Genomic DNA, 17,188 nt, shown 5'->3' with positions numbered 1-17,188 from the left:
ACCACTGGCATGTACGTCAAGTAGGCGTTTATGCGTCAATAGTTATGATATGGTGTGGTCATGGTTTTGAGAATGTCGCATTGCATCAAATGAAAGCAAAAACAGTAACACAAACCCTACAACCTTAATGTATGTCTATATTGACTTACTTTTTTTTTGTTTTTGCGTTGCGGATTATATACGCAGTTACACGTATTGTCGTTTAGAATGACCGACCCAGCATTTTGTTCAAAATTATGGATTCGAAATTCTGTTGCACGTTTGCACTGTTACTGCTATGTGTATTGCAAGTCCAGCAATACTCGTTAATTATTTAAATAGACAACAGCTGAGTGTCGCTTATTGGATCACATTGTGTTAGAAACTAAAGCCCTAGTTGTAGTTTGTTTTTTAAAGTTCTTTATTTTTTTTTATTATTGTAATTATGTCTAAATATGTATTTGGTTTTTACTTTCAGAATGACGTTGCCGATACGTGTCATTTGCGCATTGTTGTGATAAATGGAAAATCGTTGGCGAAAAAAGATATTTTTGGTGCTAGGTAACTACAACCGTTTAAATTTTCACACCTATATAATTGCATGTTCTTATCGATAATACTTCCATTACAGTGATCCCTACGTAAGAATTGATTTGAACACAATAAATGGTGATATTAATATTGATTCGGTCTTAACAAAGACCAAAAAAAAAGTAAATATATATAATAACTCTCTCAAAAATGATAAAAAATTATTTGAAATTTCATTTTTAATTTATAGACCCTAAATCCCACTTGGAATGAAGAATTCGTATTCAGAGTAAGTACGATTTTGTATTTCTTGTATTTTGAAATCGATGTATATTATTTCTGATGTAGTCTAAAACAATCGAATGCCTAAGTCAGTGTAAAACTTTAACCCTAAGTCAGTGTAATCTGAACGTCAAGTGGTCGTCTAGCACACTAAGCTCAAACGTATGTTTTTGGTTGTGATATAATCTATTCTCTTATTGCAAAACTGCGCTTTAGTAATGCCGTTGTAATAGCGCTTGTCGCACCTCTACTATATATTAAATGCGCCGCGTGACATAAAGTTGTGACGTCACTGCGTTTTTAAAGCTATTTAAACTCATTTCCTGAGTGAAACACTTAAGGCAACAGTGGATGACCAAGACCTTCTTAAGCCCTGAAAAAAAGTTTAAAGATGTTTTACTTATATATTGTTAGCCTGGTCTTATAGTATATCATAGAGTTCTTGATATATTTTAAGCTATCGAAACACAATTCTCACAATAGCAACACATGTTAAGAACTTTGTTGTCTGACAACCTTGGTCTCGTACTGCATTTTTAGTTGACCGAATTTTCTATTAAATCGAATTGTAATTACTTGATTTCTTAATGAAGCGATGCTGAATAAGCCATATCCAAATTAACATTACCATTATTTTGCGAAAACTGACAGACTTACCAACACCGCCTTATCGAATTTCAGAATGGTTACAGGCTCCTCGGGGAGGTATGCATACCTGAGGTTAATTACTGCTTAGTCTGATGAAGTGGTAAATAATACCTCGAGTTAATAAAGAGTTAAAGTGCTACTACTTACTTTATGGAAATATTCATATGCAAAATATATACTTATTAAAAACTATTTATTAAATTCTTGAGATGTCTCCAGACCTCTAATTTTTATGATATTGTTAAAATGCTTGGTATATATAAATCTTAGCTTAATTGTTCCCTGACTCCGTTCCATCAAGTTAGCTGGCAAGTTACTACAATCTGGAAAGAGATTTCAATCAATTTCGCACACTGCCTGTCTTATCCTCAATGCTTCAATTATCTCAACGTAAATCTAAACTCTCATGTTTATTTAACAAGACGTTTAAGTGTATTATAGTAGACTGATTGTACTTTCTGTCTGCTGGGATAACTCTTAGGGGTTATAATCATAATGTTAACAATATAGGGAAACCTTATTGTTAATATTTTTATGATAACAGGATGTAAAGAAGAAAAAGTGATTGCACTAACTGAGGTGATTTTTCTGAAGTCCTTGCGAAGAATGAAAATTAATAATTAACTTGAAAAGTTAATTATATTTTCCTTTTGTATATGTTTTAAAATTAATTACAAAATAATTATTAAAATTTAAAATTAATTTTATTAATATTTATTTACTACTCAGGTAAAGCCATCAGAACATAAATTAGTGTTTCAAGTTTTCGATGAGAACCGTTTGACGCGAGATGATTTCCTAGGTATGGTCGAATTAACTCTGGTCAATTTACCAACAGAACAAGAAGGACGCACTATTGGACCACAAAGTTATGCGCTTAGGCCGAGAAGGTCAGTAGGGTATGTTTATTTTGGTTATCTTATGATTTAACTTTTTTTCTGTTTCTATATTTTCTTTTGAAAACAAGGTCAACCAGAAAACTATAAATTTGGTTTTGATAAATTTGTTGTATGCAGAATGAAATTCTTTAGTAGTTTTACTCTACTTTGTTTTCGATTCATAAAAGTTTTCTAAAATGAGAAATCAATTAGTTCACCTCACCTTTATAGTAAACATCGTATTAAACGTATTTATTTGCCTTCTTACTAATTGACTACTTCACTTAAATTTCCCTGGAAAAACATGCTTTCTCTAATGGTGTTTTCATGTAAACTGAAAACAATTATATATAATATATTTTATGTTTGTTATTGTCCTTTAGTTTTTAAGTTGTGTTTATTGTCCTTAGTTTATTGGGTTGTGGTAGTGTCATACTAGTGTGACATATTTGTGTATCCAATTCAAATGTTTCTATATATTCTGATACTATTAATATTTTTTACATTTCTCTTAACCAACAAACAAAAAAAAAATCAAAAAAAAAAAAATAGCGCTAAGTCACGTATAAAAGGCACTTTAGAAATTTATCATGCATTCATACATGAGACAAGAGAAAATGCCGAAACAAATGCTGAAAATGAATGGGAGCATGTGGAGGATGTCTCACTTAATGGCGCAACACAAACAGTTGTAAGTACATAGATATGGTAGATATCATTAAATAAAATAAAAATAGTATTACTGAGTTTATATAAATATTTTGGTTTTATTACAGAATCCATTTACAGCAAATGGTGGTCAAGATCCTTTACCAGTTGGTTGGGAGGAACGTCAAGACGCTAATGGTCGCACATATTACGTGAACCATACAGCACGCACCACACAATGGGAAAGACCAACCACGTAGGTATATTCGGTCTTATTATCAAAACTTTATTAAAATCCATTTTACAAATAGATTAACAATCAATAACGCGAATGTGAATGTAGAACAAGCAGCATCAGATTTCCAAAGACGTTTTCATATAAGTGTGGATGACTCCGAAACAGGCAGAGCGACGGTAATTATATATATATGGTTTCACAGTAGCATTATAGAAATACCAAATTAACTGGTGTACATAGGTGGTGATATTAACTAATATCATTCGAGGTGTTATGCATGTTCAATTGGTTTGAATATATATTAAATAGTTGCATGTTTTAACAAATTTTTTTAAAATTATTTTTAACTTTACTTATATCTTTAAATTAATCATATTATAATTGTAATTATAATTATAATTAAACCTTATACAAAAGTATGGTCCTGTGGGCGGTACAGTGACGGCAATTTTACACGCGCAAAATAACAATTGTGAAAATTGTTCTACAGTCATCAACGAAAATGAGACTGGCAGTGCTACCAACAACACAAGCTCCCGCACAGGTAGCATGGATAGCAGCTGTAAATCATGTTCGGACTGTTGTCATTCGTGTGATACGTGTGATGGTCGTGCTGCTGTAAATGGAAGAATAAGTTGTACTGACTGTGGTTCATATCACAACGAAAACGAAAACGAAAACGAAAACGTTGATGAGCATGAAGAACACAGTGATGTGGAGAATCATATATGTGATAATGAAGAGAATCATAGCGCTGCGAGTGACGATTTGTTTTCAACTAAAAGCAGTAATCAGTTGGAAAGCGAAAATTGTGATATATTCGATACAAATTTGTACCTGACACGTATTTTTGTAAATAGATTTTATTATTAATTATTAAAGTGTAACTTTAGTGTGATTCGGTAGTGTGAAGCGTAGTAGTTGGTACAAATCCAAAATTTTCATAAAATGGGGCTAGTTGTGTTGTACACCTATAAACAATTGTTGCTAATTTCTTTTCAATTAAGTTATTGTTTTTGTTTATTTTTTTTTGTTATAAGTTTTTTTACTTTCTAATTTTATTTCATATTTTGCTTAATTTGTCATGAATTTTCATAATTTTTAGGATACCATCAGTCAGTGTAGTCTAGAGGAAAACACAATCTCAAGAACCCAATCATTAACATCATTAAATTCAAACAGTTCGAACAATTTTAATAATAACAGTAACAGTAGTCACAGTGATAATGACAGCAACAACAATAACAACAACAACAACTCAAACATGGATTATGAAAGGTTGTAATAAAAAACACATTTCGTTCTGTTTAACTCTTTTGCCTATATAAAGCCATATTTCTTTATTTATATGATACCTGTTTGTGTTCGTCAACTTTACTGAATTCGCCTCCAACATTTTTTTTTAATTATTTAAATAGTTTTGTTTACAATTCACTAAGACATCCGACTAATAGGTCTCAAATCTCTGCAACTAGCTTACAGACTGATCTACGCCCAGTGCGGCAGGCACCTGGAGTACCCACTGCTCTATCGAGACGAGCAATGACAAATTTGCGTAACCGCAATAACATGGAACGCCAACAATCACAGCAATCACAGCAATCACATTTTGGTGAACATATTTCAACAGACATTTTTGGCAGTCGGCAGACCTCAAGAGAAGCGGTTAGATATAATTCGACAATTTATTCATAACACAAAGGATACATGTATATTCTTTTTGTCCAATAATGCAACCATTTTTATATACTACATTTAAGTAAATAATGTTGTTGTTGTACATTTCGAAACTATATTTCATAACTTGAATATCACTGTGTTCACGTAGTTTACCACTTGTAATACTGTCCATTTTATATACGAGTTACAAATACCTCCTTTTGTAGTTGTTGTTGTCATCTATATTACGAATTTAATCATACAAATCGCTTCAATTGATTAATAATCTTACTTGGGTGTATGGATTTAAACTGGCTTGTATGCCATAGAAATATTATATTATATTATATATTCTTCATAGAAATGTAAAAAAATTAATGGAAATGATTGCTGGTGTAGTTCATGGTTAATGGTCATTATAACAAAATTAACTATTTCACTAATAATTCATATAAACTATTTGTGTTTAAGATTGGATTTCAGCAATGATAAAGTAATAGCTGAATAATAACAACGGACTTTTTTATTATTCAAAACAGTTTTCATTAATACAATATTTGATTTTAATGCTTTCTATATATGTATATACATATATATATATAATAAGTTAAAAAAAAATTCTGTTGGGAACCACCAACCATCAAATAAAAATTTTATAGGAATATATGAATCAGTTTTACTGATAATATCATATAATATATTGTATTATTTTGTAGGAATATATGAAAGTGATTCATATTATAAAACATATTATGTTTGAAATTCATCCGTACTTTGGGTCAGGTGGAAGACTAAGGTTGGAATTTTATTCATGGTCTGTAATCAGATAATCTTCAGCAAAAAATGTTCTGGGTTCATAAGACAAACGGCGGAACGTTTTCTTTTTCGGTTAAGTTATACTGCTCTGTTCTGTTCTGTTGGAAGTTTTAATGTCTATTTTATAAATTTTGATAAAAAATAAAATAAATTATCATGAGAGTGTAACGTTGATTGTGAGTGTATCTTTACTCTATCTAAAGATATATATTTTAGAGTATCTATCTTTTTTTTTGTATCCTGCACATTTTATTTAATATGAACAGAACATACACTTCAAATAATGTGCATAGAAAAACGCTCAATTCTTTTTGCCCAAACAATTATAAGAAAATTTAGTATTTAAATTTTATATAGCATATAGTTTTTTTGTTTGTAATATAACTTAAAATTAAAATATTATTTAAAATACTGCAATTATAATTCAAAAAGCGCAAGTCGCATTTTTTTTATTAATCAAAGACTTGATTTTTATTAGAATTAAGTTTTTAAAATTAAATGAAATTTTTATACTCAAATTAAATTTTAAAATTTAAACCATTTTGTTTAATTAATTACTTATTTATTAAAAATAATTATAAAATTTATACTAATTATGCTAAGTTTATTGTACTTTAATACTTAACGAGGGTAGTACTTTTTGTCTGCCTTTATAACATTTTACTCGTATATATTCAAAAACTTTTCATCTACACATCTTTTGTCTCATCACATATATTTTATAATTAATTTCTTTTTTCAATTAGTTTGTGTTCTTATAGTTTTTTATATAAATTACATTGCTTTATATATCATTTTTTTAAAAATGTAAATTAATTTTTGGTCGTTAAAAGATTTGTTTAAATTTTGCTTTGGCTCTTTTTTTTTTGCTAATAATTTTTTTTTTGGATTAGTAAATTCAAAATTTTATTCAAAATTATGAATTTCTGACATTTTTGTTTCTGTTCTTTTTATTTCCTATATAAACACGATCATTTGCAAACTAATTCGTTGCGTAATGCTTTGCCATCTTAAATTCAATCGGCAGAATGAAGATAGTGATCAACCTGATAGTGGTAATCGTTCTGAAACATCAGCATCATCAACAAGAAGAAATTCCGTGGAAGATAACGCAGCCGTAACAGAACAAGTAAAATGCTCGATTCAATTTTAATACAATTTCAAATTATTTAATTTTTTTTTAATGTTACTTTATTTATATATATTTTTCTATATTTAAAAATGATTACTTAGTTACTTTTATTTTATGTTTATATATTAAAATAAATTATACAACATATTATAGAATTTAAATGTTGATGAAGAACCTTTACCTCCACGGTGGTCGATGCAAGTTGCGCCGAATGGACGTACCTTCTTCATTGATCATGCAGCTCGTCGTACAACTTGGATTGATCCACGCAATGGTCGAGCTAGTCCTATGCCAAATCAAACTAGACGTGTCGAAGACGACTTGGGACCGTTGCCAGAAGGTTGGGAAGAACGTATGCATACTGATGGTCGTGTATTTTATATTGATCATAGTAAGTGATTTTATTAAAAAAAAAATTTCCAAATTTTGTTACTAGTTTATTTCTACAATTTATAGATACCCGTACAACACAATGGGAAGATCCAAGATTATCCAATCCAAATATTGCTGGACAAGCTGTACCATATTCTCGTGATTATAAACAAAAATATGAATACTTTAAGAGCCATCTGAGAAAACCAGTAATAATTGCATTTTCTTGTTTGTAGCTTAAGCAACTGATTATTTTTTTTCTTATTCAACAGACCAATGTACCTAATAAGTTTGAAATACGCATACGTCGTACATCAATACTGGAAGATTCATATAGAATTATTAGCTCTGTTACCAAAACAGATCTGCTTAAGACTAAATTATGGGTGGAATTTGAAGGAGAGACAGGTTTAGGTATGCATTCATTTAATATAAAATCGTCTATTTTTTTTTATTTATATTCGTTATTATTTTATTCTCAATTAATATTTTACTTATTCATCATGTTTTTTAAACTTTATTTAGATTATGGTGGCCTTGCAAGAGAGTGGTTCTACTTATTATCAAAGGAAATGTTTAATCCATATTATGGTTTGTTTGAGTACTCAGCTATGGATAATTATACATTACAAATAAATAATGGCAGTGGGCTTTGCAATGAAGAACATTTGAGCTACTTTAAGTAAGTATTAATTTTAATTTTTAGTATTCATTTAATTAACAATATAATAATTATATTTTTGTGGTTTTTAGATTTATTGGTCGTATTGCTGGTATGGCAGTATATCATGGCAAATTGCTTGATGCATTCTTCATACGTCCGTTTTATAAAATGATGTTACAAAAGTCAATTGATCTTAAAGATATGGAATCTGTTGATACAGAATATTATAATTCACTTATGTGGATAAAGGAAAACGATCCACGTATTTTGGAATTAACATTTTGTGTTGATGAGGATACGTTTGGGCAGAAAAGTCAACACGAACTAAAACCTGGTGGTGCAAACATTGATGTAACGAATGAAAACAAAGATGAATACATTAAGTAAGTGTGTAACTACATATAATAAATATATGTAACTGAAATGATAAGAGGACCTGTATATATGACTAAAGTGTAGGATATTACTGATGTTTTTATTTATCTCTGAACAATGTTGAAAACACAGACTGAAAAGTATATGATGTTCAAGCAATTTGTGAACAGGCCAAATACTGGAAAACACAAGAACAATTTACATAGCGAACTATATAATACCTGTGATCGTAACGATGTCTTATTATAATTGGGTCTATTAGATTTATTGGGCGAGCCATTGTGTTACCGTACAACAATTTAGAAATTAATTTGGGAACTACAAACTTTTTATCGTTTGTATCTGCAAACACCATGATATGCAGAAGTTCTTGTTAATTAACTGTAAATATTTAGAGCTGCTCGAACATATAAAGTATTCGATTCAAATATTTGGAACCGTGTCGGACATCTTAGAGCTCGTACATTTTCAAACGCTTAGTTAAATTAATGGAGCAAAGCAATGCAATAAATGCAAATTAATGCAAGATTCAGACGTTCCAACAAAGTTTTGCTGTACAGTGACTGTAAAACTATGTATCACTGATGTACATAGAATTATTTTACGGATCCAACAAGGTGAAAGAGTATAAAAAGATCTCTTCTTATATGTTGTAGTTTTGAACCACATATAACAGTTTTTTAAATGGATAGAATTTACCATTGTATAGATTTTTCCAAAGGCTCACTGATGTTGGATATTTGGCAATAACCGAATCAGCTATATGGCCAGCCCCAAGTATTTAGTTAATTAAAAAAATTTCTTTTGGAATTAAAAACTTTTGTCATAGGACATAAAATTCTTAATTAAAAATTATGTTGTTTCTATTATTTGAAGTTTCTACATAAATTATTCAATTTGATTCTATGATTTGACATTTTCCTCTAATTTATAACTATTAATATTTTCATTTTCATTTTTATTTTTAGACTTGTTATCGAATGGCGCTTTGTAGCGCGCGTTAAAGAGCAAATGTCCGCATTCTTAGATGGTTTTGGGTCCGTTATACCTTTGAATTTAATAAAAATTTTTGACGAGCATGAGTTGGAATTATTAATGTGTGGTATACAAAATATAGATGTTAAAGATTGGCGTGAGAATACGCTTTATAAGGGCGATTACCATATGAATCATATTATCATACAGTGGTTCTGGCGTGCGGTGTTATCCTTCTCTAATGAAATGCGTTCACGTTTATTACAATTTGTAACAGGAACATCACGTGTACCCATGAATGGTTTTAAAGAGTTATATGGGTCAAATGGTCCACAAATGTTTACAATTGAAAAATGGGGAACACCAAATAATTATCCCAGAGCACATACATGGTATATGTTATAACATATTGATAATTTTATATTGTTAGTTATATTATTTATATTATGATTTTTTTTTAGTTTCAATCGCTTGGATTTACCACCTTATGAAGGTTATGTGCAGCTTAAAGATAAATTAATTAAGGCTATCGAGGGTAGTCAAGGCTTTGCTGGAGTTGATTAATAGCTTCAGTCGTGTGTACGTTGGCGTGGGTGATGGCTGCTTCAGCTGCACCAACACGACGAACACCATTGGGATGTTTTCTACTGAAATGCAGCACACCCACACCCACACCCAACGACATTTACAACGAAGATATCCGCCACATTTAATACGCAGCGGTGCCGAGGCCTTCTCCCTTAACTCGTGTACTTATTTATTAGCCTGTTTTTGTATCATAATACTTTTTATAATTTTTATACTGTTAAGAATGTGAGTTATATTTAGGAATTATACATTTATATATACAAGTTAAAAACCAAACTCAATTGAACGTGTAAAAATGTTTATATTTATTTCTTTATAATTTATTTTTCTGCTTTTGCAAATTTAAATAAAAATTGTAAATTAAAATATTCAGTCAACTGGTGTTTTTTTTTTATTTTTTATATAAAAAATTGTAAAAGAACACGATAGCAGATTCTGCAATATTTTAAGTTTTTTTGCTATATTCTGCATCAGATTATTTTTAACACTAACTTTTAAACATTTAAATATTTTAAACTATGTAATAATGATAAATACTAAAAAATATTTAAAATAAAAGTTATTTAAATTATTTAAAACAAAAATAAAATCGTTAAGATATAATAAAATTATATATAAAGCATACAAACAAAAACTTCAAACATTTTATATACTAATAAATTTGAAATAATATTAAATTTTAAAACTGTTTAATTTAAAACTTAAAGTTTGAATTATATTAAAAACTAACTGACAGTTTAAGCTATTTTATTAATTGGTTCTAATTTAATTTTTAAATTTGTTAATTGCAATAGTAATTGTAAGAAACTTAAACGTTTAAATAAAAAACAATTTGTAAAATGGCATTCCAAAATAACTTAAGAGACTATAAGAAGAATATTAATTTACGAAAAACTACAGGTTTTATCATAATTTTATTCAATATTTTTTATTTAGGTTTGTCTTCAGATATGCAATTTAAAATAAAATATAAAAGTATTTCTATGTAAATAATTAGTATAGTTACTTTATTGAAATTTTTAAGAGAAGTTTAGGAATTATATATTTTTCAATAAAATAATTGAACATAATATAACGATTATTATAAATGTAATTATGAACTTCCTAAAGTAATTTTTATATGAAATAATATATTAAATATAATTTTAAATTGTTCTTGAAAAATGTAGATCTTTTTTTGTTATATATAAATCGGTAATAGCTAACGTTGATATTAAAATATTAAACTAAAAATGTTTGAAAGATAAATTGTGCCTGATTCTAAATCTAATTTCTGTAATTTTAATTAATTTTTTCATATTTAATATATAATTAGTTAATAAATTATAGTAGTTAAGAATGAATTAAAAATCAATTTGAATATGCATATAATATATTTGAAAGTGAAAGAAAGAAAAAGCGGTCGTATGTGGTGCAACTAAATTAGTTAAGTTTTTTTCAATAATGTTTTAGTCGATGCTATATGTATTATAAAATAAATTTCTCTACAATCAAAATTATAAATATTTAAACTCCTAGCAATTTTATAATGCTTCTAAATGAAATATTAAATAAATATAAAATGTTAATAATATATTATATTTTTTTAGTTCTATTTACGCTAAAATAGAAGTAAAACACGGTTTGATATTATTTTAGAATACATATCAACTTATATATAATTAAAATTATTATATACGTATTATTGTGTGATTAGCATTTGTTTAAGATTTATCTGAAAACACGGAGTGCATTCACTTAATTTGAATTTATAGTAAGTTGTTGTAGATAAGGAAACATAAATGGATTTCAAGGCTATGGGGTGTGAGAAATATGTAGTAGGTGGTGAGTGTTGTATGTAATGAAAGGGGGAATGTAGGTTTGTGATACCCACAATGCTTGAGATCAGGGACGGTGATCCCATCAAATATATAATCGTATTACATTCCATTCATTACGGCAATGTTCGTCCATTGTTTTATGAATATTTGGCTGGGTTTAGTTTGCGAAGGTTATCGCGTTTTTCGGCACAGCGCATAGCGTTACTAGGAATATTTGGCCTTAACACCTTAATCGTATCTACAGAAATAGATGCTTTAGCAAATTTGATGATAATGCTGCGAAATTGTTTCTCTCTCTTATCCAAGTAATGAACAGAGAAACTTTGTCCAAGTCGCGTTTGAAGATATCTTTAAAAAGTGCCCAGGTCTTTTTTAAGTTTGTGTATTTTTTTGTCAGCCTCAATGAGAGCCTCGAAAGAAGGTATGGCTCGATAGATGGAATTGTAACCCCATGGGTTACAATAACAACAATAACATTGAAATGATGAAGATTGTAGTGAGAGTGTAAACTGAGATCTTAAAGCTATATCAATACTCCAATTCAATGCTTCAATTTGAAACAGCGAGAAGCTCAGGGCTTACGAGAATAGATGTATTTATACATGACAAGTAATTGCTTTTTATATATTATATTTCTATATATATAATATATAAAAAGCATATATATTTATATTTCTATATTACACAGTTACTTATAGCGTACATATAAAAAAGGTAATTGCCAATGTCATGACCAATGTAGCTCATCTGCTTAGTGCCCTATCGAGTTATAGCTCTACAAGGTTTGTCCACGACCCAGGCTAGATTTAATTATTTCCATCCATCCTTCCGTTTCTTATATTCTCCCCACATTTGTTTTTTAATACTTTAATTTTCATGAATTCTAAGATCCGATGGGGTGCTATGGCAAGAACAACAGTTATTGTGTATGAGAAAAAGGGCTTTCATCAAAACCAAGAATTTTGTTGCAAAGCATGTGTCTTGGAAGAGACACAGGATACACTGTTTTAGTATCCTCTTATTATTATGAGTATATGGATTAGCACTCATATATAATCTGTACTTAAATTCATTGTTTTTGCTCCTACTGTGCAGAATGTGTGCCGATGTATACACAGAAAAAATTATATGTAGTCGTATTAACTTGTGGAGTAAGTTATAAATAGACTATTTTTAAAACTATGTATGGTATTGCCTTAAAATAAGTTTTAAGAACTGATCCAACTGATTATTGTTTTTTTCATAGAAAATTTCATATGGTTTCTTACTCCGAAAAGAATATTTAATTCATAAATAAAACTCAATTTATTTTATATTTTTAATCATTTAAACATTTTTATTTTTTACCAATTGTATTTTTTAATAAGAAATTCTTATTTGTACTTTGGAAACGGAATTCAAAAGCAAATTATGATTAGTTATAAGAAAAGTTTGGGTTATAAATAATTTTTAATGAACTATAGTGATCTACACATGCTCATTTAAATGTCCACATTTTAATTTCATTATAAACAAAAGCAGTCTTTAGTAGGTTGTCAATGGATTTGAATATAGTAGTGTCCTGCACTTTTCACTTTAATTATTGTGTGCCTGACACAAAGCATTTTATTTAAAAATAAGCTACACCGGATATCTTCTGGATCCAGTCCAGGTGCGACGTGATGCGAGTAAAGACAGCGGGATAACCTTTGGTACAGCCGGAAGACTTGCCAAAAGATGTTAAACCGATAAGTATAAGCCCATGAGTACTATCGTGTGTTACTAATGGACCACCTGAATCACCAGTGCAAGTAGATTGTCCGCCAGTAGTATCAATACATATATTACTGTCATGTACTGATGCGCCATAAAAGAATTGGCATTCAGCGTTGGATTCCACAAACCTTGTGACATAGCGCAAGTGTTCAGATATCGTAGGAGAAACTAGAAAAATATTTTTTTTTATATACAACAATGCTCCCATCTATCATTTGATAAAGTTACAACTAACCGTCATTAGTTTTTCCCCAACCTGTGGCAGTGCCTTCATGGTGTGCATAAGTGGAATAGGTTTTAGCTAAACGCGGCAAATTGATCGGAAATATAGATTCATTGAATGTAAGCGGCGTTGGTAGGCGCAGTAATGCTATATCATTTTCCAATGTTCGGTTATTCCAGTTAGTATGTAAAATAACTTGAGCAGGTGTCAGTTTTAGATGATGTTTGGGTTCCAAACGTTTGGTTGAGCCAAGATTAACCGTAATTGATATAACGCTACCAAATTCAAAATTGTCTTTAAAGAAATGTATCATAGACCAAAACGTACTAGCGTACTTACTTCTCAACACAATGAGCAGCTGTCAATAACCAATTCTTATCTATAATGCTACCACCACACCAAGTGTAAAACCCATTTTGGAGTTCAATACTTAATCCAGCCTGATATGGAAACTGATTTTCGTGTGCTAGATCCCCACCTGCAATACGTTTTTCTATCTCAGCATTGTTGCGGGACAAATGTCCCAATTCCAATGCAACGCTTGTGGAGAAAATACAAAAGAAAATTAAACTTAAAGCAAATTTCATTCTGATTAGTGTACACCCAACTCTTGACTGAATTTCTTTGGAAATATACCATTCTTTTTATACGTGGATATACGTCAATACACCTAATTCGGATCTCTAAGATTGCAACAGTGATAAATATGATAATTCGCCATTAAATATGTTTTAATACATTTTGTATTGTTTTCATTTGAAATTATAATTTATAATCGCATATAGTCTTTGGAGTGCTGATTATCAGAAGATAATGCTCAAATCCGAACGCCACTGTGAAATTAAAATTTTTTGTATTCAGGTTAATAAGATTGTTTATGGCCGCAAACATTTAAAATTTTCAAAGTCCAGGAGCGAATCTAATTTCAAGTGGGAGACATGCCAAAGAAACAATTCTTCTGTTTGTTAAATAATAATAATAATATCAGAATAGAATAGTTTAGATTATCAGAACAGAATTCAAAATGAATAATTTGAATTATTTAAATGCTTAGAGCAACTTTTAGATAAAGTCAAGGAAGCTTTAAAAGAAAGGATTACAGTATAATAAGTTTAGTATTTAAAAGATTTAAATACTATTAATATTATTATTATTTATATAAATATGTATTATTAGTATTTGGGATGATAATATTTAAATCAGTATTTAAATATGGTAATATTGAAAAGTATACCATAAATGTTTTCTTGTCATTAGATGATATTGGTACTTATAAACACAAACGAGATATAACTCGTTCTGATAGGCTAGTCACTAGAAAAGCTACTAAAATTTCGAAACTGGTAGAGTAAGGCTGTGTGCGAGTCTGAGTAAATTAAGTTAAAGTAAATTCAATTTAAATAATTATTTATTAAATAATAAGTAAATAAATAAGTAAATATTTAATTATTTATTTATTGCATTTATTTATAATTTGTTTATAAAGTTTTTAAATTTATTTAATTTACCTAATTTTTATATAATTTACCCTACTCGAAATTCTTGTAAATACCAACATTCGCAGTTATACCAACATAATTCACTATTTCCCTCAATTTACCATCAATTTACTGCAACTCGCACACGGCCTAAACTGTCAGGAGATAGCGGAGACACAAAACAGCAACCACATAACAGTTTGGAGTCATTTAAAAAGAGTAGGCTCTATGTTCCAAACCATATGAATTAACTGAAACGGAACGAAATTCATTCATTTTTGAAGCGAATTTTTAGAGGCAATGAAAAATGAATATGAGAATATTCAACACAAGCGATCATGATGTAAGGCCGGTGAAAATTTATAAACGACATACAAGCCTGGATTAATGGTGAAAAAGATCATGTTAAGTATTTAGTGGGATTGGAATAGACTTCTCTATTATGAGCTACACTTGAGAGTTACTCCTGGTGCAACGGCTAATTGGGTGCTCTACTGCTCACAAATCGAATGTATGAAAGAATAAAGCTAAAGCGATCAGAATTGAGGAATAAAAGGGTTGTGTTTCGTAAAAACAATGCTGGATCACACACATCTTTCATGACTGGAAACTTGATTGGAAAGATTTAATGCATCCATCGTATAAGCCTGAACTTGCATAGTCTAACTACTGTTTGTCTCAGTCTCAGCAAAACTCTCTTAATTGTAAAAACTGGCAGATCGAAGGTCTATTGAAAATCAAGGTTTTCAATGCTTAGGTTTTCGCCGATAAACTACAGAAGTTTGACATCGATGAAATTATGAAATTACTTGAAAATTGAAGAGAGGTTATAGATACATTTGATTATAATTGATTTCCCATAAGAAAAATTTCGTTCAAAAATGTACCAAAATCAGTGGATACCTTTTAATATTGCCCAATACATGTCCTTTTATATATTACAATTAGTTTTTCAAATAATGTATGATCACAGACAACCAGCAATTAAAACACTAACATTTTGTCATTTAATCAAAACTACTAAGTCATAGAAATCAGCTGGCTAAATCAAGTCACGAATACCAATCTTATATTTCCAGGTTAAAAAAAAATTTAAGAGAATGAAAAAGCAGACAGTTTAACCCATCTTGGTTTTTTTATGGATGAAGTTTTATGGGTACCGGTATATGTTTCCCTACAGACCGTACCGTATATATTAGTGTGATGTGGAGTCCACACAGAGAAACTGTACCTTCAATTCCAAAACTTATTATAGGAATTGCAGAAACTTAGAGGAAAAAGAAAATCACACACTTTCTCTGTGACTGTCCTTGGCTAAGAAAAGGAACATAAGTGAAGTAGTTTCTGATAGTCTGCAAAAACAATCATCAGTAAAAATAAAAGATCTGTTTAATTATATACACAACTGTATGGTTCAGTTTATGTATAGGGATAATGTAAAATTAAAACGCGAAATATCTGTTAATTATGTGAGACGGAAGGGTATCTGCGTGTATGATCAATAAATAATATATGATCTGATATTGGATTATATTGGATAGCTTTTCATAAATTTTGATATGATCAATACCTATAGCTCAAAAAGTACACGGATTTTGTAAATAAAACACAAATTTAAATTTTATTATTATTTTATCTCCTTCAAAATATGCTCCTTCTGAAGCGATACACATATGCCAACGCTTAACCCAATCTTCCATACACTTTTCGTAGGCCCGTGCAGGTATGGCTTTTCCTTCGGTTCCTTCGGCGAATTCTCATTTACCGATTGAATCGACTCAAAACGCTTACCACGAAGGGGCAATTTGAGTTTCGGGAACAGGAAAAAGTCGCACGGCGCCAGATCTAGCGAATATGGTGCCTTAGCGATGACAGTGGTGCCGTGTTTGGTCAAAAAATCACGTACAACAAGAATTTTCCATAATAAAAATCGCTAAATGCACTTGAGGTAGTCTCACATTAACAGCTGCTGTAAACAAATTAATTTATAGATGGCGCTCAAATTTGTACCATATGTCAAGAAAAGGTGTACCAACATAACACACAAAAAATTTTTTTGAAAAGGTCTATTACTTAAGGAGTACTTAACAAACAACAAAATCCGGATACTTTTTGAGCAGAAGGTGC

The 17,188-nt window shown here is 29.8% G+C and overlaps 3 protein-coding genes across 5 annotated transcripts; 2 read left to right on the top strand and 1 right to left on the bottom strand.

Moving 5' to 3' along the window:
- The first annotated feature begins 462 nt into the window (after window positions 1-462).
- Window positions 463-9,889, top strand: LOC119668235 (E3 ubiquitin-protein ligase Nedd-4-like). Of its 3 annotated transcripts, XM_038077682.1 has the most exons (17): window positions 463-540; window positions 611-692; window positions 761-799; window positions 2,170-2,339; window positions 2,871-3,009; window positions 3,095-3,222; window positions 3,278-3,380; window positions 4,310-4,482; window positions 4,623-4,869; window positions 6,707-6,808; window positions 6,965-7,202; window positions 7,268-7,392; window positions 7,456-7,597; window positions 7,709-7,865; window positions 7,937-8,230; window positions 9,191-9,589; window positions 9,659-9,889. In XM_038077682.1, the coding sequence occupies exons 4-17, from the start codon at window positions 2,245-2,247 to the stop codon at window positions 9,759-9,761; spliced, it is 2,445 nt and encodes an 814-aa protein (XP_037933610.1). In that variant the 5' UTR covers window positions 463-540; window positions 611-692; window positions 761-799; window positions 2,170-2,244; the 3' UTR covers window positions 9,762-9,889. The 3 variants fall into 3 exon arrangements, with proteins under 3 accessions (XP_037933610.1, XP_037933611.1, XP_037933609.1); XM_038077683.1 differs by lacking the exons at window positions 4,310-4,482; window positions 4,623-4,869; XM_038077681.1 differs by lacking the exons at window positions 463-540; window positions 611-692 and having other exon boundaries at window positions 767-799; window positions 4,680-4,869.
- Window positions 3,555-4,209, top strand: LOC119668240. The gene has a single exon (XM_038077687.1). The coding sequence runs from the start codon at window positions 3,754-3,756 to the stop codon at window positions 4,075-4,077; it is 324 nt and encodes a 107-aa protein (XP_037933615.1). The 5' UTR covers window positions 3,555-3,753; the 3' UTR covers window positions 4,078-4,209.
- A 3,167-nt stretch (window positions 9,890-13,056) lies between the features above and the next one.
- On the bottom strand, window positions 13,057-14,170 carry LOC119677099 (brachyurin). Its single transcript, XM_038088367.1, has 3 exons — window positions 13,923-14,170; window positions 13,596-13,858; window positions 13,057-13,528 (listed from the first exon to the last, which is right to left on the bottom strand). The coding sequence occupies exons 1-3, from the start codon at window positions 14,168-14,170 to the stop codon at window positions 13,215-13,217; spliced, it is 825 nt and encodes a 274-aa protein (XP_037944295.1). The 3' UTR covers window positions 13,057-13,214.
- Window positions 14,171-17,188: the final 3,018 nt, after the last annotated feature.

Source organism: Teleopsis dalmanni, chromosome 1 (genome assembly GCF_002237135.1).
Source record: "Teleopsis dalmanni isolate 2A chromosome 1, ASM223713v2, whole genome shotgun sequence".
Taxonomy (NCBI): domain Eukaryota; kingdom Metazoa; phylum Arthropoda; class Insecta; order Diptera; family Diopsidae; genus Teleopsis; species Teleopsis dalmanni.
Note: the sequence above shows the minus strand (reverse complement) of the source record. Positions and strands in the feature narration are given on the sequence as shown.